Source organism: Malaclemys terrapin, chromosome 12 (assembly GCF_027887155.1).
Source record: "Malaclemys terrapin pileata isolate rMalTer1 chromosome 12, rMalTer1.hap1, whole genome shotgun sequence".
NCBI classification, from domain to species: domain Eukaryota; kingdom Metazoa; phylum Chordata; order Testudines; family Emydidae; genus Malaclemys; species Malaclemys terrapin.
In genome coordinates, this window is record NC_071516.1 from 25,311,803 (window position 1) to 25,332,170 (window position 20,368).

The following is a 20,368-nucleotide window of genomic DNA, read 5'->3' on the forward strand; positions in this document are numbered from 1 at the left end:
GACCACAGCTTGCTGGGGGGGGGGGGGGGGGAGAGTGGGAGGGGCGAAGAAGGAGACGACGGGGGGCGCAGGCAGGGGTATGGGGGCGGAGGTTGGAGCCATAGCTGGGGACAGGGTCAGCAATCAGGGCCAGCATCCAGGGCCCTGGAGGCAGAGCTGGGTGGCGCTCCCTCCCCGCCCTCCACAGGGGCTGGCTCCAGCCCCACCTTCCTGAAGGTTCTTCCGCATCCCCCAAGGGGACCTCTGGTGTAGACACAGCCTACACAGACAGAAGGGGTTTTCCCATTGGTGTAGGAACACCATCTCCCTGAAGGACGGTAGCTACCCCAACAGAGGCATTCTTCTGTTGACAACACGGAGTCTAAACTGGTCGGGGGCTGGCAGCTATGTCATCCGAACTTTTAAGTGTAGACCAAGCCTAGGAAAATGCAGACAGTTTCTCTACAAGGCTGAGATTTTCAAAGCTGTGTAAGAGATCTGGAAGCCCAATTCCCATTCAATGTAATGGGAATGGACTCCCAAACTCCCCAGGCACTTGGACAGTCTCAGCCCAAGCATCTTCCACAAAGTTCAGTCAACGCCCCTCTATTCTACCTTGCTTCCTCCCTGCTACTTCAATCTTGGTCCCCATACAGCTTTGCAAATGGAAAAGACAGTCCTGATTCAATCCTTCGCTTCTTGCCCCACATCTGTATGGATCCAAATGGGGCCACGTTCCCCCCCAGTCTAACATCCTCCGTGAACGGGAAGGTCAGTCAGAGAAGCCAGCTGCCTGGAAAGCTGAATAGGGTCCATTTTAAACAAGATGGCCAAGTCCCATTGATATTTTTAACCTGCCCCCTCTGACATGCTCTGTGCAGCGGCTGTGAGGCAGGCTGGCCAGGGCTAGCCAGTCAATCACACTCCTGTGGGAAGGTTTATGCTTTTGCTGTGTAATTGACTTCAGGTGGAAACAAACTGAGGACTAGATTGGGACTTGGAAGCATTCCCAGAGGCAGTGGGTTTCCGAGACACCCCTCACAGTCATAATTCCTCCCTGCTCCTGGATGGTAGTGATTTACGGCTGGCCTATGCCAGCAGGAAGTATTGCCCCCTGCGCTGGCTCATCTGCTCTGACTAGGAAACAGGGACAGAGCTACAGCTCTGCCTACTGCCCACCATGCCCTACCCTGCCCCAGCCCGTCACTCCGGGGGGAAGAGCGCCCTGCCTCGCTGGTTCCCATGAGCCTGGGCCCTAATTACAGGTAACCCCTGCAGGAGAGCGGGGGGGGGGGGGGGGGGGGTGGTTCTTATTTGCTGGTGCAGGCATGGAGTCCCATCTTGGGATTGAAAGCAGGCGGTGAGAACCCACAACGAATTGCCAGAGGGCCCAAGCCCGGAGCCTTTAATCACACAAGCAGCCCCACTGAAACCAACGCATCGGCAAGGATCGCTCGGGGGCTGCGGGACTGGACCACACCATTTGCCTCCCTCTCAGAGGTGTATATTAGGAGATGAGACATTGCTCCCCTCTTACCGATTCCATCATATCCAGAGCTTCCGTAAAGGCTGGTCCCGACGTCAGGCTCAAGTAGTTGGCAGTGTCAGCTGCCCATTTGTATGGAAAGGTGCCGTCCGGTGATGCGTCTTCAGGCGCCACGTCCTTTGGGGCCCCCTCGGCATTGTCCTCTGCCAGTGCTGCAGCTGCTTGCTCAGAGGGCAGCTCCTGGAAACCAGTTGCTTCCTCCTCACTGGCTTCTTCCTCCTTTATTTCCAAGGTATCAGCAGGCCAGCTAGCGTGTAGGTTTTTCTTTGCAAACAGAAACACAAAAGCCATATATCAAAAGAATGCTAAGGTTGAAAAGTCAAGCTCTCAAGGTTAGGGAATGCCAGGACCGAGGTCCCCCGTGCAACCTTAGTTCAGCCCCGTCGTGCGTATGCATCGTGCTAGAGTCTTGTTAGCATCATATGGGAAATCTGTGGCAGAGCCAGAAATATAACCCAGCTCCCTGGGCCCCAGTCCAGTGTCTTAACCACAACAGAAGTATTGGGAGCATAAGCTTTCGTGGGTAAGAACCTCACTTCTTCAGATGCAGGACCTGCATCTGAAGAAGTGAGGTTCTTACCCATGAAAGCTTATGCTCCCAATACTTCTGTTAGTCTCAAAGGTGCCACAGGACCCTCTGTTGCTTTTTACAGATTCAGACTAACAGAGCTACTCCTCTGATACTTGACAGAATTATCCTTGTTCTTCTTACAGTCCTCTTCACCAAATGGAGGAGTCTTGTAAAACAATCAGTATGTGATCATGTAATTAAAGACTATGCCATACTGTACACACACACACACACACACACACACACACACACACACACACACACACAGTCACTGAATTAAGGTTACACAGGCACCCTTACGTCAGGCATTTCCTAACTTTAGAGAGAGTGACTTAATGTTCTTTTAATGTAGATTTTTGTATGTAATTTCCAAGGTTTAAAAAAGAACACCCCTCTACCCACACAAACATACATCATCAGCAGGGTCTGCACCCAGGATCTTCAGATCCACATCACAGACCCCTCCCATTTGAGCTCAAAGAACCAGCCTGTTATCCTCTATATGGACCAGCACCAAAGGATGAAACATGCACTGTGCCAGTGGCTTACACAACTACTTTCTAGACAGGATTGGAGTTTCGGGAATCAGCATTCTTGGGTTCTATTCCTGGTTGAGAGCGTGGCAAGCTAGTGGGTACAGACAGCACAGCCAGGCACATAGCTTTGGGACATTCATTCTGAAGAGCAGCATGGCTGTGGATGAATGTCTCTGATCTGCATTAACAGAACAATGCACACCTCACCATCAACCAAAATGCAAGATCTTCCACTGCAAGGTTTAATCAGCCAGCCGATTCGCTTGGTGCTGTACCTGGTTCCCGGCACTCTGGACACTTTGGCTTTCTTCGCCCTCCACCTCCACCAACAAGTACAGGGACTCAGAGTCTTTTGTTTCACTGAGGAAACCTCCTGTGTCCACTTTCCGTTTGATGGTGGAGTTCCAGTGGTTCTTCACAGCATTGTCAGTCCTGGAGAGAAAAGCCACAGTCAACAGGCATTTTAGAGCTGATGGCTCCTGATGAAATTAAGAATCCATATTCTCAGCATCCCTCAATACAGATATCTCAACAGCCTATCTGACTCTTAAGGCATTAACAACAGGCAAGGGCCCTACCTCCCAGGCAGCAGCTTGGCAATCTCAGCCCAGCGGTTCCCCAGAACTTTGTGAGCCTCAAAAATGATTCGGTCCTCCTCCTCCGTCCACGAGGACTTCTTCACCTCGGGGTTCAGGTGGTTGTGCCAGCGTTCCCGGCACTGCTTCCCCAGCCTGCCTTTCAGGTATTTTGCTATCAGTGTCCATTGCTTTGTGCCAAATTTTTTAACCAATTCAATTACCTTTAAACAAAAGGAAAATGAAGTGAATGAATGGATGGATATCGAGTGCACTTGTTTTCAGGTTTGCTTTTTCCACCTTCAGTGTCTCTACAGGGACCCATGGATGTCACACTGAGAGAGTTCTGTCTAGAGGAGAGTCTGCATGAACCATCACTCAGACCCCTGGGCATGAGTCTCCTTTACTCAGCACCTTGCGTTGTTATTCACACCAGTGCCACGTGTGTGTAAAATGTTGCCATTCTGTACGGGCATCAGTGACTATGCCAGGGGCAAGGCAGCAGAGAATTGAGCTCTGGGTGTGGCAGAACTCTTCACGGTACAAATGTGGGTGATAGACTTTAAACCATGTGCCTATTTCTGATCAGGTGACAAGCTGACACATGTCCCGAGGCTCCTCCTTCCATCTGTACCATGGGAAACTTGACTGCACTGACAAACTCCATCCTCTTTCTAGCTCTCTCCCTGATCCAGCGAGACTATATCCGCAGCATGTGAATCACGTGAGCATATTTAAAACTCTGCACCCAGCTACAGTGCCAGTATGGGCAGCCTGCGCTCTAATCACAATTAAATTATGTTAACTTAAAACAAACCAACATAGATGCCCATGCTAGCTCCAAGTGACGATGCAATCTTGTTTTTCTCATCTTCATCCACCCTGCCCTGTGTTATATCTGTCTGTTGTTTTGATCCTCCCTTAGATTCTATGCACTTTGGGGCAAGGAATCAGTCTTTACTGTCTCTGTGAAGTGCTGTGCAAATTGAGAGCACTATATACATAGTAATAATGTAGGCTACTTTCTGTGTTTATCCAGTCTTCCTTGGCTGACAGATTGTTGGCAGATTTTTATTTTTATAATGCCAAGCAAGGAGCTTTATAGACCTCAGATGACCAAGTCCCTGCCCCAAATCGCTTACAATCTCGTATAGATAGGCAACACACCTTGCACAAGCAGTCACAACTCCCACAGAGTTGCTGGGGCCGAGATCAGCTGCAATGTAAAAGGGGGTGGAAGAACATGAGGAAGCAGGTATACATGGAGAAGCAGCTTCATTTACCCAGTCTGGTAGAGATAACAGCGGAAGGAGACAAAGGGAACGTCGTGGTAAGTGAAGACGGCAGAGTCTAGGACACACCAAGGGTCACAGCCAAAGAGGAAAGGAGAGATGCTGGCAGTAGTGGAGGGCCCTAGCAATGAGGAGGAGGAGTTGAAATGCAATGTAATGTGAAGGGACCTGGTCACAGATGCAGGAAAGACAGCAGATTTTCACAGTGACATGCAGGAGGAGCGTACAGGCAAGCACCAGGGTGCACAGAAAGGAGGAAGCAGCAGTAATCAGTGTGAGGTGAGAAAGGCACAGACAAGGGGTTAGCAGGGGAGTTGGATAGGAAAGGGTAGATCAGAAGATACTGGGACAGAAAAAAATGACACAAGGTAGCAACTGTCAAATACATCCTTTTCTCCCACTGCTAGCCCCCCAAGTCCACACCTTGCTGGATCATTGCTCAAGCAGTGTGGTATGGGGAAAGAGGCGGTCTTTCAGATGAGCAAATCCCAGGGCATTTAGAGCTTTACAGGTCAAAAACAATGCCTTATTATGCAGCTTAGAAGCAGTTCACTGAGTGCACAGAAGGGTATAGAGTGCTGCTTTTTTGGGCTATATGTAAAAGGACTTCCAGACTGCAAATCCAGCGCCTTTCACGTCCTCCACACAGAGCAACAAACCCACTGACCGTGACGCTGCCACCAAGTTACCTTCTGATCCTCTTCCTTGGTCCAAGGCCCTTTAACCAAGTCTGGATTCAACACCCTCAGCCACCGGTACTGGCATTGCTGATCGGTGCGGTTCTGCGCAAGGGAATTAAGAGCCATGAGTTAGAACAGAGGCCACAACTACAAGACCAACACAGAGCAACTGAGGGAAACCTTCCATATTGGACTGGCTGTTTTATTTTCAAAAGATAACCAGGCTAGGAGTGGACAGCTCAGGAGAGCGACGGGAAGGGGACCCTGCCACCATTCACCTCACATCAGTGGTCAAGAGTGGTGATTATGTGACGGCTGAGATTGTGAGAAATGAGATTAGCAAGTTCTCAGCCCCATTCCCAATGGAGGTGTTCACACCACAAACATACACTGGCCCTCTTTTGAGCCAGGTCAGTAGAGATGGGCCCTAGAGACCAAACTCCTCTCTCAACCTTACAGATGGTCCCTGCTGGGCATGCCTGGGGCACACTGGCACATACATGGGTGGGGGAAACCTGCTCTGACACTGCTGTCCTTGTCAGGTGGATAAACAGAAGACTCAAGTCTCCAGAGCAGCGGTTCTCTGCTGGGACCGCCTTTGAAAATATTTCAGGCTGTGACACCAACCCCTCCGCCCCACTCCACCAACCATGACACCTTTACTTCTACACTGCCGCCAGCAACAGTGCAGCCTTTAGAGCTGGGAGCCCGGCCAGCAGTCGCCACTCTCCCAACCCCCCTACAATAGTCTTGCGACCCCCTTTTGGGTTGGGACCTCCAGTTTGAGAAACCCTGCTAGAGCCACCAGCCAGCATTGAAATCCCACAAACGCAGCTTCACTCACTGCCTCTGCCCCCCGGAACAAGATTACAAACAACCCCCTGCAGAAAGAGATTCTGTCCAAACGTGTCAACTGTGTCATTAGCATCAACCCTTCAGAGCTTGCCCTTCCAGTTCCCAGAGCTTCAGCCATATGCTCCCAGCTCCTTTCTCTCCAGCACACACTGCTCCAGGGGTGCTCCCATCCCATGTCATGTTGGCGACTGGAAGCTACTCTGTCAGCTGCTAGTCACAGACAATGCCCATGAAAGTAGTCCCCTCCTAGCTTAGCACCTCCGAGCCTTGGAGGGTGAACCAGACTAGTCTGTGTGGGCAAGAATCAGAGGAGACAAGCAGTGGGGAGAGGAAAGTTGCTTGAGCCCAGATCCACCCTCCCTACAACCCATCTTGTAGAGGACTCTGCTTGCTGCAGGTAAGCCAACCTCCTTCCCATCCGGCCTGTGGTGCCCCACAGTATTGCTATTGCTATGGACAAGGCTGCTGGCTCAGCCTGCCATCCCAAGCGTCTCTGCTAAGGGACATCCCTCACCAATGCATCCCTCCATGTGGCCGCCTGACACATTCGGACTGGAAATAAAGTGTACATTTTTAACAGTGAGAGCGAATAACGTGTCAAGGGTTGTGGTGGATTCTCCAGCACTGACAGTTTTTAAATGGGATGTTTTTCTAAAAGCTTTGCTCTGGGAATTATTTTGGGGCCGTTCTCTGGCCTGTGTCATACAAGGGGTCAGACTAGATGATCACAATGATCCCTTCTGGCCTTGGAATCTAGGAATCTGTGATGAGCAGGGGGCCAAGAGAGAAGCTGGGAACCAGCAGTTCAAGAAAATGAGAGACACCCAGCACGGGGGGTGTGGGGGTGACTACTGACAGGGCCCCTATGCCATGTGCTACCATCTCTACAGGAAGGAACGAGGTTTGCACATAGAACCCACCAATGCACAGAACTCGAGCACGTGGGCTATACACACACACCTTTGCCTTATGCAGTCAGAACAGGGTCTGTATCCTAGTGCACCAAGCATGGAAAACTGCGACAGACATCCCTGAGTTCTTGTCGCAGCTCCTCCCCATTTCAGATGGGTTAGTTATTCTCCCACCCTGTAGGGCTGCTCCGAGGGGTCATTATTATTATTTGTGTTAGCAGAGCACTTTGGAGCCCCAGTAAGGGACCAGGCCCCATTGTGTTGGGTGCTGTACAAACACAACACTAGCTCACGGCTGCAAAGCGCTTTGGGCATAAGAAGTGCCAAGTATCCTAACTCGCCCCGTCCCGCCTGCAGCTCCACTTACGGGAAAGTGACTTGCCAGGAACTTCCAGTCGCTCTGTCCAAACTGCTTCACTAGCGTCTTCAGCCATTCATCCTGCGAAGAGCAAAGGGGTCAGCTTTCACCCACACAAGCACAAGATGCTACAGCCACGCTGTTGTACAAGGGACACGTCACTAAGTATTGCAGCTGGAGAGATAAGGGCTTGAACCTTTGTCCTGCCATTTATAATCATGTCAAAAAAAAAAAAAAAAAACCCAACCCAAACCCAGCATCACTCCAGCTGCCTGTAGCAACACCCAGAAGGCAGGATTTCTAACTTGGGCCATAAATGGCTGGCATAAGTTTTTACGCATACAGGCCCAGGCTGCTCATTGAAAACAAGCGTTCAACTGCTGTAATTAAATACTGCTTTGGCGCACCTATGTTCTAACATGGTTTGATTCAAACTGCATGGACAGGGCCAAACTGTGCTCCAGTCAGTGTGTTTTAGGCCCAGTAGAGACCTAGGCTGAGAGCCGGGCTATGCTGTTGGATTACAATGTGGTAGGCCCTCGACATGGCTGGGCAGAGAGGACTAACCCCCCACACCATGCTGCAACCCTGCCCTTGGGCACAGCACAGCTCAGGGAGAGCTCCTGTAGTGCAGACAGTTCACCCTACAGCTTCTCTACACAGGAAGTCCTGAGGTGCCCTAGAGAGCAGGCCTTACTCCTACCTCCTCCCTCCTGCCACCTGCAGCCACTCTATCCCCACACCCTCGAAGAGACAACACACGTTCCCTGTTGTCACCTACCTCTTCATGAGTCCACTTGACCTTGCACCTGTTCTCCCGCTGCTCTGGCACGTCCGAGTCTGTGTCCTGGTAATGCAGCTCATCTTGCTCCTCACTACACAAAACCAAGAGGGTTAGTTTTGTTTTATGAGAGATGCAGCAGCTGGAACAAATACCCCAGCACAGCCCAGAGCTCTGCCTCTGCTCCTGGGCCTTTTCACAAAGTTTTGGCCAAACTTCCCAAACACAGCTGCCTCACCTGAACAATCTAGGTATCAAGTAATTACCTGCAAATAGGGGTTGCACTCTCTGCTTAGGAGAGCATCTTTGCAAATCTGGCTCTGTTACTGGCAAACAGTATCAAGGAGCACAGCTCAACTCCCCTGTGACACAAGCAGCTCTTGATGCCAACTGGCAGAGGCCACAGGGATGCATATGGGTTACGGGGATCCCCTGGGTCTGGTATTTACAGATCAGTTCACCAAAGAGTATCATGTAAAGTCTCTACTGAAAGTTGGTGTCACACTGGTTGTGTTGCCTGTGGTTAGTAGAGGTGGGGAGCTGGTCCCTGGCAGGTCCTGGCACAACTTCTTCTCGGTAAAGACAGGTGGAAGTGAGGTGCCTCACAACCCCGGGAAGCGTCACATCCCCATCCACCGCAGGGACAAAGACCTTTTAAAAACTAAAAGAAGATATGCAGCTTTTTACCTTTAGAGAGGAAGGACGGCCAAGTGGTTAGGGCGCTAGCCTAGTACTTGGGAGACCTAGATTCTCTCTGCTGCAGACTTCTTGTGTGACCTTGGGCAAGTCACTTAGCCGCTCTGGGTATGTCTACGCTGCAGCTGGGAGCATGCCTCCCAGGCCAAGTAAAATAGCTTTGTGGACATTGCAGCGGAGGCTCAGGCTGGCCACCTGAGCTTGGACCTTGGGGGTGGGGTAGGCTTGGATTCAGATGGCTCGCCCATGATGGAACATCCAGAGTCCATGCCCCTGCGTTTGAGCTCAAATCAGTAGCTTGAGCTGCTGCAACTTCATAGATTTCATAGATTCTAGGACTGGAAGGGACCTTGAAAGGTCATCGAGTCCAGCCCCCTGCCTTCACTAGCAGGACCAAGTACTGATTTTGCCCCGGATCCCTAAGTGGCCCCCTCAAGGATTGAACTCACAACCCTGGGTTTAGCAGGCCAATGCTCAAACCACTGAGCTATCCCTCCCCCCCCTGCTATTTTGAGCACGCTAGCTTGGCTCAAGTCTTTCTACCCAGGCTGGGAGGCAGGCTCCCAGCTGCAATGTAGACATACGCTCTGTGCCTCAGTTCCCCACCTGTACAACAGGGTAGCAGCACTGCCCTACCTCACGGTAAACACATTAAAGACTGCGAAACACAGAGATACTACCATAATGGGGGCCATATTAAGTACCCAAGGAAGACAGGTCACAGTTCAAACCCAGCCAAGGTGACAGTGAGATGCTTAGGATCAGTGAAATAAGTAGCAGTTACAGCACACGGGTCACAGTCAAGTACTCTGTAGGCATTGACCACCTCTTCACGAGCTGCTCACATTGCCTCCATGACTGCAGCCCACCTCCCTTTCTCTCAAGCGGGTGATTACATGCCATCGATCTCCACGGCAGCTTCATAGTCACATTGAAATAACATTAGGGAAGTATTTAATATGACTTACTAGCTAAGGAGGAGCAGCCACCAGCACCATGTGACCAGACAGCTCTTCACAGCTCACAGTTTGAGAGCCACTAGCCCAGTGCAAGCCTTTTGCTTTGTTTTGTACCCACGTCCAAGCCCATGACACAGGCCAGTCTCCAGCTCCCTTATCCAGATAGGTAGAGCAACTGGACTTGATCAGATAGGCTTAAGAGCTGTAATTTTTATTGAAGGAGGGAGGAAACAAATTGAACTCTTGATTCCTTCTCAATATTTAGGGAGCAAGAAGCTTTCATCTAAGCACACAATCTCAGACTGACTATGGGTAAAAAAAAAAGGCAAGATATTGGGTAGGCTTGGTCCTTACACCTGGGGCATAATATTTGTTGATAAAACTACTTAAGTGGGTATTCACCCACGAAAGCTCATGCTCCAATACGTCTGTTAGTCTATAAGGTGCCATAGGACTCTTTGCTTCTTTTACAGAACCAGACTAACACGGCTACCCCTTTGATACTTGACACTTTAGTATAGCTTGGTTTGCCTGTATACTATTGTCTTCATCCCAGTAACACACCCAGAGGCCAGAAACAAGAGCAGGGCCTCACTGGGCTGGGTGCTGCTCCTACCATCTGATCAGCGACTGTCCTTGCCCCAAGGACTTTATAATCAAACTGGCACCTTTCACCAGCCCCAAACTGACCTGATCACTTGAGAGTCAAAAAAACTTTTTTTCCATGCCAGACATGGCTGCTCCTCTCCCCACCCTCACATTTTGCAAGCAGGCCATTTTAAAGCAGCACTTTAACCCAGATCCCAGGCTGCCCCCCACTCTCTGATCGTATCCCCTTCCTAGCAGTCGTGGGGAGAATAATTCTGAGCATTACAGATTCCCCTGCGTGCTCAGCAAGATCCCCCATAAAGGGGAAGGGAAATGGAGGGAGTGGATTCTCTCCCCTGAAATACCAGGGAGGGGGGAATGGGGAAGGGGGGGTGCAATGCAACAAACCCAGCTTACCCCCCAGGGCGGGCACGAAGCTCGCCCCATTGCATGAAACTCACCCGCGGGTCCTGCGAGCCATCCTGCCCCTTTGTGCATTAAAAACATCAATCGCGAGAAAATCAAAGCGGCTCGCCAGGGGGATGCCGCATCCCTTGGCCCCGGAGCCGGCTTCTGCCGGGGGTGCAGCCCGGCGCCCCCCGGTTAGCGCGCGCGGGGGGCTGGACGCGGGGGGAAGCTCGCGCCTGCCCGGCGTACAGCTCAGGAGGCAACTTTCCTATCTCGCGCCAACTCCACCCCGGGGTCCAGCCGAGCCTGCGCGAGAGCGACGAGAAGCGCAAAAATAAAAGGAGGGAGAGGGAGGAACAAAAAAACCGGGGGGGAGTGAAAGAGGCGCGCGCGGGCCGCTTGCAAAAAACTCCTTCCCTTTCTCCTCCTCTCCCGCCCCCGACTCTTATTAAAGCGAGAAATAATGGATGTGAAATACAGGCAAGCAAAGGACGGGTGCAAAATACAGGCATGCATGTCCAGCTAGGCGTGCAAAAAGAAATGCAATGCATGCATCAATGCCTCCGAACGGCAGGCACCCTGCATATGGGGGCATCGGGTCTGCAAACCCAACTTCTGTTTGTTCCTTAAAACTGGGTGCGGTCGTGGGGGTCACGGTCTCCCTGTCAGACTTGGCAGACCTGAATGTACTTTGCATGGTAAGGCACCAATCCTGAAACCTGACCTACAGAGACAGATCTCTGCTCCCAGGCAGAAGCCCCATTGATTTCGGGGGCTTTCATGGGTCTCCTCTCTCCCTTCCTGTTATGGCCAGGCTCATAATGCCTCCATGACACAGCCTTTACATTCAGTCAGACCACTAAGACTAAATTCTCGCAGGGTGCCAATCCCATTGAAGTGGACAAGCCACTGGGCTACAAGTCAGGAGACCTGGGCTCTGTTCCTGGCTATGTCATTGACTCACTCTGTGACCTTGGCCAAGTCACTTAACACCCGGTGCCTCAGTTTCCCCATCTGTAAAACAGGGATAATGATGCCTACTCACTTTTGTTAAGGGCTTTGAGATCTACATGTGAGAAGTGCTACATATGTGCTAAATTACAGTTATTCCAGGGCTGAATATGGCCCTTTGAATAAAAAAGAAGCAGCTTTCTATGCCAGGCAACAGAAGATTTTCTCCATTTGTTTGGAGGGACGTTGTAAGGATTCATGTTTGCCCCGTGTTTGAAGATTAGAAGTCATATAGAAGAGCTATTATTTCTATTATTACTGTTACCAACATATGTTATTTGGGGTAGAGGTGGATTTACAGAGGGAAGACCACTAAAGGGAAGTCATTTTATCTTCAGAGGCCCATGCCTGCAGAGATGCATTTGCAGAGATGTTTACCTGCATTTTGCTGGGCAGCACTGAAGAAAGAAGGGTAAAGAATTGCACTCTTCTACATACAACGTCCTACGTGTACCCCGAACGACTAATTAATCAGAGCAGTCACATCTGTAGCCACTCCAACAATACAATAACAAAGACAGCACTGGTGTAAATGTCTGTACAGACAAGTTCACAGACAAAGGCTTTGATTCAGCAAAAGACTTAAGCATGTGCTTAAAGTTAAACATGTGTTTAAGCGCTTTGCTGAATCGTGCCTAAGTGATCAAACAATGGAAGCTCCGCATTCCAGATTTGCAGCATGATGGGCGAATAAGGTTTAAAAGGAGAACCATCACACAGCCATATATAAAAGCAGACCATCATACCCCATCCTTCTCTGTCATCTCTAAACACCTATTCACAATCTCTGAAAGCAGTCCCCACTGCCTCCAACCAACCTGCTGGAAAGAGAGAAGCTCATAGGACATGTTAAAGACCCCCATGGCACAGTCAAAACACAAGGTGGAAGAGTCAGAAAGAGAAGCGCCTTAAATCCATGCAAGCAGACTAAAAAACACCCATACGTGTAAAAGGGAGAGGTACCTTGAGTGCTCAGGTATGCAGGACACTGGTTTGTTTAATGGGTACCCAGGATAAAATAATTGAGGAGAGGATTCACATTCATCACTGATGTAATTGCAGCAGCTCCCAAACTCTTGTCCATGGACCACTTTCTGGTGACCTTTGGAGAGCTGGCGGGTCATATGCTGCTGCCTCCTCCTCTTTGTTTCCAAGCCGCTACATCACACTGAAGACAGCTAAAAACACATCAAAATACTTTCCCCATGTTGCTTTTACATGTAAACAGCTGCCGGAGTTCTATGGGGATGCTACAGGATTGCGAACGGAAGGGAGCTGGTCTGCACCTTTCCAAAGGCGAGAAGAGGTGTTCACAAGACAATCTCTCCATTGAGATGTGGGCTCCCCAAGGAAAACGTTTGAGTGGCCTGGTGCTGTAGGTTTATCTCCTTTGGGAGCACATACTTACACAGAACTAACCATTGCCAGCAGATGGCACTATTGCTCCTCACAAAAAGAGTTGCATGGGCACAGTTATCTGGTCCAGAGATACTCCAGCAGCTGTGTGTGTGTTGGGTAGGGTTACCATTCGTCCGGATTTACCCGGACATGTCCTCCTTTTTGTGCTAAAAATAGCGTCCGGGGGGAATTTGTAAAGCACTCACAATGTCCGGGATTTCCCCCCTCCCCCGGCAGAGCGAGTGGCTGGGAGGGCTGCAGGAAAGTCCCGGGCTGGACTCCGGAGCAGCTGGAGAGGAGCTCCGCCCTGCATTCTGAGCAAGTGTCTCAGCACAAAGTGCAGCCCTCCCCTTTTGCAACTGGGAGCGGTTTCTGCCATGCAGCGTAGCAAAACGGGAGCGAGAGCACTTTGTGCTGATACAAGGGCAGCTCTCCCCTGCAACCCGGTCCGGCCGGCAGCACTGTCCAGGGCCAGGAACCGGGTTTTGTTGTGCAGGGCCAGGGACCGGGTTTTGTTGTGCTGGGGAGCGCAGCCACGTGTCTGGCTGACACAGAGCCCAACACCCTGTTCTGAGCAGCAGGGTAAGGGGGGGCAGGAGAAGGGGCAGGGAGGTTCTGGAGGGGGCAGTCAAGAAACGGGGGGGGGCTTTTGGGGGGAGTGGAGAAAGTTTTGGGCAGTCAGGGTACAGGTAGGGGGTAGGGTCCTGGTGGGCAGTTGGGGGGGGGTCTTAGGAGGGGGCAGTTAGGGGACAAGGAACAGGGAGTCTTAGGTAGGGGGTGGGGTTCTGGAGGGTAGTTAGGAGCAGGGGTCCCAGGAGGGGGCAGTCAGGGGACAAGGAGCAGGGGGGTAGGGGGCTGGGAGTTCTGGGGGGGAGCTGTCAGGGGGCAGGAGTGGGGAGAGGGATCGGAGCAGTCAGGGGACAGGGAGCAGAGGGGTTTAGATGGGTTGGGAGTTCTGGGGGGGGGCTGTCAGGGGGTGGGGAGTGGTTGGATGGGGCATGGGAGTCCCAGGGGTCTGTCTGGGGGTGGGGGTGTGGATAAAGTTTGGGGCAGTCAGGGGACAAGAGGCAGGGAGGCTTAGATAGGGAGTGGAGTCCTGGGGGGCAGTTAGGGGCAGGGGTCCCAGGAGGGGGTAGTCAGGGGACAAGGAACGGGGGGAGGGTTGGGAGGTCAGGGGGGGCGGGAAGTGGGAGGGGCAGGGGCGGGGCTCCTCCCGTCCTCTTTTTTGCTCGCTGAAATATGGTAACCCTAGTGTTGGGGTTATTTCTATTTTTTGTGCATAGCACTCAGGAGTTCGCTACCAACCAGCTCTCACAATCGGTTCTTATTTCTGATGCTTGATTTCTGTGAATTAGTGTCTCCCCAAGAAGTCTATAACAGCACTAAATGGACAGGCTAAATATAAACCCTGCAAAAATATTGCGTTATTGATGCAATTCTGATATAGGATTCCCTCTGCTTACAGGCTCTGGTCCTGCAGAGACTTATGTTTAACTTTAAGCACCCCCAATGAGTTCAATGGGACTATTAACTGACATGCATAAAGCTAAGCATGTGTGCAGGTCTCTGCAGGACTGATGGGCAACCTCCCCCCAAAGCAGCTTCAGGTTGGTTGTTGACAGTATCATCACCATCAAGCTGAAAATCTGCCTCCTCCCAAATTAGCTTAATAGGAAACGACAAGGGCCTGCTAGCTAATTACCAGTGCTATAAAAGCAGCATCATTGCACAGCAGTATAGGAGTAGGGGTTGGTGAGAATTTCAGTGGAAACAAGTGGTGAGTAGTTCCTGGAAGAGACTCTTCTCCCCTCCTGTTATTTTTCAAATATTAGTGGTTTGGTTTAATTAAAATTTTCCTTAGAAGAATTCTAGGCTTCCAAAAACTGCCTGTACAGTTATGTACTATTACACAATTTTAGTGGATTTTACTCACTTCCTCTTGTGTTCAAGGAGCTCTTCAAACCTAATGTCAAAAGCAAATTAAAAGTAACCTCTAGATCTGGTTCTGCACCTGCTGCCTCCCTACCCCATCTTCTGTGTCTTGTGCCCCTTTCCTGCTGTTGCTTAAAAGCACTTCTCTTCTCTCCCCCACCCCCCCTTGTGTAAGGCCCACCTATATGTGGGTGTGAGGTAGAAGAAATATGGAAACAAACTAGTGTTGTCAAAAGTAAGGCTAATGATGATGATACTGCAGTTGGGTGTATGGCTCTACTGACTAGAGTGAGCTTCTCTGTAAGCACAGCCTGTGGACTGGGTACAGAGAGAATATATAATATGTTGATTAGTGAGATTTATCTGGCCCCAATCACTTGCAAGATTAGGGCTTAAAAATAAAGAGAGCTTGTTCTATAAGCTGTCAGTGTCTGAAAGTGATCCAAATTCAGAGACTTTTTAGTGTCCTCTTTTAACAGGAATAATAGCTGGCTAGTGTGTAATTTTTAATGCTCTCCTGATTTCATGGTGGGGGAGAAAGAATGTCCTAATACAGTTCTTCTTCCTTGCCCTGTCACGATCTGTTTCAACAGCAGTCTCGGGTGTGCATGTACGCCACATCTTGGTTTAATATTCTTAGTGGACTTATCGCTAGGACTAAAGCCCAACCCTGGACTATCTGAATCAGGGCTTTGGCTGTGCTAAAGATCCAACGTAGAATCTCAGATTGTAAAGCGAGACGGGACCATCATGATCATCCAGTCTGATCTGCCACATAACACTGGCCAGAGAACCCAGCCAATAACTTCTGCATCAAGCCCATAATGCCTGTTTGCGCTCGACCACCCCGGAGGCCAGGATAGTGCATAGCTTCTGGGGAAGGGCAATGAGATCTTCCTTGAGTGACTTCTCCCAAATCCCCACTGAGCAGCAGTTCACGTGACTGCCCTTTCCCATGTATTCTGCCCCTCTATCCCACTGGAGGACTTCAGCTTTGTCATCTAAGCTGATATGTTGAATACTGAGCTGCCCTTAAAGGGGCACTGTCCATTGAATGTGGGGTGTGTTTGTTTTGAAGCTTGAGTATTTATTTAAAAAAAAAAAAAAATCCAGTTCCTGCTCCAGCCTTTGGTACAGTGTGACTTGAGGTTTTAATCTTAACCTCTTTAGAAGGGATTTTTCTGCTCCCTTATCCAAGGCCTCTTTGGTAACAGATGTGCATGACAGCACATGGCTTTGCCTAGTCAATGCCAGGGGAATAGAAAGCTTCTTTCTAGCTGAAGGAAGCTGGTCATCTTAGGTGTTGTGTGTAAACTATTGTTAGTACAAAGCTTCCAGACAAATGTTATCTTAAAGTTGACTGTGTCCCTCAAGGGACACACTGTCCCTAAAATACACATGGCCAGATGAAAAGCCCTAGCCAGCACATGGGAATTACTGGTCTACTCTCTAGTCTAGAGTGGTGGGAGCTACAAATGTTTGTTGAAGGGTAACCATGTAGCAAGCAGCCCCAGTGGTGTGAGACCCTACTACACAGTAGGAAGCACAGGGAACTGCTAAATGGTCTTTAACATCAAACCCCAAATGACAAAGTGGGCTCTCCTCTGTAGGTGGTCTGAGGAGTCCCCTCTCTAGTCTGACTTTGCTTATAAGAATGGAGGGACACAAGGACTGGAGCCATTCAAAGCCAACCTTTAAAGAGGAACCAAAGCAGTATGAGTTTGTGGGGTAAAAAGCATGTTAGATGAGCTTTGCTAGCTATAGCTGATGCTCCTGAACCTAATGCTAGAAATGACCAGCTGGCAGGACAGTGGTACCACTTGTTTACATTCTTCATACCTTCCAAGCTTCCAACCTGTTAACAACCTCTACCTCTCTATCTAGTACCATCCATGTAAATCTTAAAGCATTCTACAAACACTAATTAGTCAAGCCTAATGACACCCTTGGGAAACAAGTCTTGCTCCCATATTACAGATGAGGCTTAACGCTCTTGTTCAAGTTCAATGTGCGAGTTTTTGTCCGAGCCAAGACTATCCCTTTGTTCTCCTGGCTTCTAGTCATCTACTCGGATGACCTCTGTCTGCCAGTGCTGCAAGGATTGGCAATGGGCGCTGTTTCAAAACCAACTGAAAGCTTTAAATGCTGGTTGGAAATATAAATGAGGAAGGTGGGTTTATAGCAGGGGCAGGCAAACTTTTTGGCCTGAGGGCCACATTAGGTTTCTGAAATTGTATGGAGGGCCGGTTAGGGGAGGCTGTGCCTCCCCAAACAGCCAGGTGTGGTCTGGCCCCTGCCCCTTATCTGACTCTCCTAACTGGCCCCCTGGGACTCCTGCCCCATTCAGCCTCCCTGTCCCCATCCATCTTCTCCCCCCCCCCCGCTCCCTGTCCTGACTGCCCCCAGACCCCTCCAACTGCCCTCCCACTGCCCCATCCATCCCCCCCTCTTCCTGACTGCCCCATCCAACCACCCCTTCTCCCTGTCCCCTGACCACCCTATCCAACCCCCCTCTCATTCCTGACTGCCCCCCAGAACCCTTGCTTCTATTCAACCCCCCCTTTCCCTGCCCTGACCCCTATCCACACCCCTTCCCCCTGACCCACCACCCCAAACTCCCCTGCCTTCTATCCAACCCCCCTGCCCCCTTACTGCGTTGCCTGGACCACCAGTGGCTGGTGGTGCTACAGCCGTGCCACCCAGAGCACCAGGACAGGCAGCCGTGCAGCCCGGCTGGAGCCAGCCACGCCACCATGCAGCACATCAGGCCGCAGCTCTGCTGCTGCCTCTAGACCATTGCACCAGGGGCGCAGTGAGTGAGGCTGTGGGGTAGCAGTCACAGCAGGGGAGGGGATGGGGGCTTAGGGGCTGGGCAGGAGGGTCCCAGGGGCCAGATGTGGCCTGTGGGCCATAGTTTACCCATCTCTGGTTTATAGTAACCTAGTTAATGTCAAATGCCTGCCTCATCCTTGAGTTTGCATGTTTAAAGATGGAAAAGCTACTCTAAGGCCTGGTCTATGCTACTGGTGTCAGGAGTGTGTGGGTTTCTAACCAGTACAGTTATACTGGTATAACCAGTATGGCTGCAGCTATATTGGTATAAAGGTGCCTTCTATCAGAACTTATTTTGTTTCCTGAATCAGAAACAGGCCTACTAGTGTAAAGTCTCTGGTATAACTACATCCATATTGTGGGGTGGCTTCTTTAACGATACATGGGGATAGTTAAAGTAGTCAGACGCTCTCTACTCTAGACAAGCCCAGAGTTAGGACTCTGGAAAAGGGACCCTTGAGAAGGATAAGTTGTTTTCCCTCTGTCAAGGCTTCCTTTACTCACAAAGTGTCTCTGTTGGATGCAGCAGAACAAGACTGAGTGACACAGTTTGGAGATCCTGTGATGTCTTCCACCCAGAGGAGCAGTACCAACCTCGTGACATTAAAGGAGATCTTGGAACATGGGTTTGTGGCAGGTGCTTCCAGCTGCATCAACTTTTCTCCAGGCATCAGCTACTACTTGGAGACTGACAGTACCTCTAAACCAGATGCCTGGGATGGCATCCTTGACTTGGAGAACACAACAAAAGGCAGTTCTCAGCTTGTCCTCAAGTGGCCAGAGTCTCTGAGCAGTTGTGTGAAGGGTGACCTGAATTGTGTGACCCAGGGCCTTTGTGATGGTCTTGCTTCCTTCTGCAAGACCCCCAGTGTTACAGTTGCCTTTGACTTGTCTAGTGTGGCTTCTGAATCCAACAGCAGAGCCAACTCCATAATAGATGTATTTTGTGATGCCAAGTCCTCCACACCATGCAAGGAAGAAAAGCACCCCAAATCAATGGAGAACTTGCTCTCTAAAAGCTCTGAGATAACAACTGACTTCTCCAGTCTCAGGAAGCCACCTCCACCCATCTGGGAGATCTCTGAGATTCAAGCCCCTCCGGACAACACTCTTTCTCTGGATGTAAGTGTAGAAGAGCTGAGGTCACTGGGATCTCTGAAACCAGATACCCCATCTCTGGAGAAATCTGTCTTTGCTATTACTTTGGCTTGGCCTGGTGCAGCTACCAAGAGACCTTGTGCTCCTACCTTCAGGTCTCTCAGTTATGATACCCAGGGGAGTGAGCCAGAGCCCTTAACTATTGCTCACTGCATGAAGCCATTTGACTTTGCAATCCCCTTTCTGATGACAGGTGGGGTGACAAGCCAAATGGGCCACAAAAATCAAAACTGCTCAAATGAGAGAGGAAAGGAGTGATCTTAGCTCAGTGGTCAGGCTAAGCACTAAGCTCTCTGACAACATTACTTGGGACTCTCTCTGGTAGTGCATGTGCTCTGCATTGTCCAAATGTAAGTGATTCATGGGTCAGGGTGTCTGCTGCACAAGAGGTCAGTGTATAAAGCCTGACTACAGTTGGGTGTTCATCTGTGTCCAGGAAACTAGCTCACCTGATGGCAAATCTCTGAAGACTCTAACAAATAGTTTTCAGCTGCAAATGTTGGGAACCATCCTGGGTGAGGCTCTGTGTTGCTGCAAGCACAATGCCCTCTCCTCTCCACCTGGGGAAGGGCTTCTTACCCTCTTTCTCTCTCCTCTTTTCTTCCCCCCCCCTGACCCCTTAAAAAAAATCTAGGGTGGAAACTTGGTGGGGCACTACTGGGTGGAGGAAGCTGTTCTGAATTCCTAGATAACCTTGGTGGGTCTTTTAAATTGATTGGATGTTGACTCTTGTTCAACAGCACTGAACTTAATTTGTGACCTTCATAGTGACCAGACTGCTTTGTAAAACTCTCCTGTTTTAATTGTGTTTGTAGTGTGCAAATAAAGAGAAGAATTCCATCTTGTGCATAGCTATTACTACTGGTCAGCTGGCATGCCTCAAGGTAGTGAGACACTCTACTCCTTTTTCTGAGGGAACACAATGCCATTGCTCTCCTTCAGCTCAGGTGTAGGTGCATGTTCCCATTGGTAATATTTATGGGGGAAAGCAGCCAACTGTTAAACAAATAGGCACATTTAACCTGCAAATGACTCTATCATGCAAGAAGCTTCAAAAATAAAGTACATGAACTAGAATATGTGACAATACAAGATCCTAACTTAATTGACCATGGGGGGGAATGGTGCAAAGACCAGTCAACTAGTTACTCTAACAGCTACATAAAACTACACAGGAAGGCTGGATTAGGTCAGAGTTCAGGGAGTAGCACTATACCTACGTTCATAGCAGTGGAGCATACAGCGCACACAGAAAGGATACATAGACTTATGAGTTTCTGCATGGGAGTCCAAGTAGGAATC

The 20,368-nt window shown here is 50.1% G+C and overlaps 2 protein-coding genes across 4 annotated transcripts in view; one reads left to right on the top strand and one right to left on the bottom strand.

The window, feature by feature from the left end:
- MYBL2 (MYB proto-oncogene like 2) overlaps window positions 1-20,368 on the bottom strand; it is a 46,268-nt gene that overhangs the window by 17,728 nt on the left and 8,172 nt on the right. Inside the window, exons 2-8 of one of the 3 annotated variants that reach the window (XM_054045782.1) lie at window positions 12,710-12,924; window positions 8,085-8,178; window positions 7,313-7,384; window positions 5,189-5,281; window positions 3,211-3,431; window positions 2,908-3,064; window positions 1,517-1,789 (exon numbers count right to left, since the gene is read on the bottom strand). In XM_054045782.1, coding sequence (XP_053901757.1) covers window positions 1,517-1,789; window positions 2,908-3,064; window positions 3,211-3,431; window positions 5,189-5,281; window positions 7,313-7,384; window positions 8,085-8,178; window positions 12,710-12,870 — 1,071 coding nt within the window. In that variant the 5' untranslated portion in view covers window positions 12,871-12,924. Of the gene's footprint in view, window positions 1-1,516; window positions 1,790-2,907; window positions 3,065-3,210; window positions 3,432-5,188; window positions 5,282-7,312; window positions 7,385-8,084; window positions 8,179-10,788; window positions 11,000-12,709; window positions 12,925-20,368 lie in introns of those variants that run through there. The other 2 variants (XM_054045784.1, XM_054045783.1) reach the window with 2 other exon arrangements.
- On the top strand, window positions 14,899-19,850 carry LOC128846583 (uncharacterized). The gene is made up of 2 exons (XM_054045789.1): window positions 14,899-14,921; window positions 18,435-19,850. The coding sequence occupies exon 2, from the start codon at window positions 18,473-18,475 to the stop codon at window positions 19,322-19,324; it is 852 nt and encodes a 283-aa protein (XP_053901764.1). The 5' UTR covers window positions 14,899-14,921; window positions 18,435-18,472; the 3' UTR covers window positions 19,325-19,850.

Bases quoted from the DNA above. Each gene is read 5' to 3' on its own strand.
- LOC128846583 (XM_054045789.1), top strand. From the start codon at position 18,473: ATGTCTTCCACCCAGAGGAGCAGTACCAACCTCGTGACATTAAAGGAG.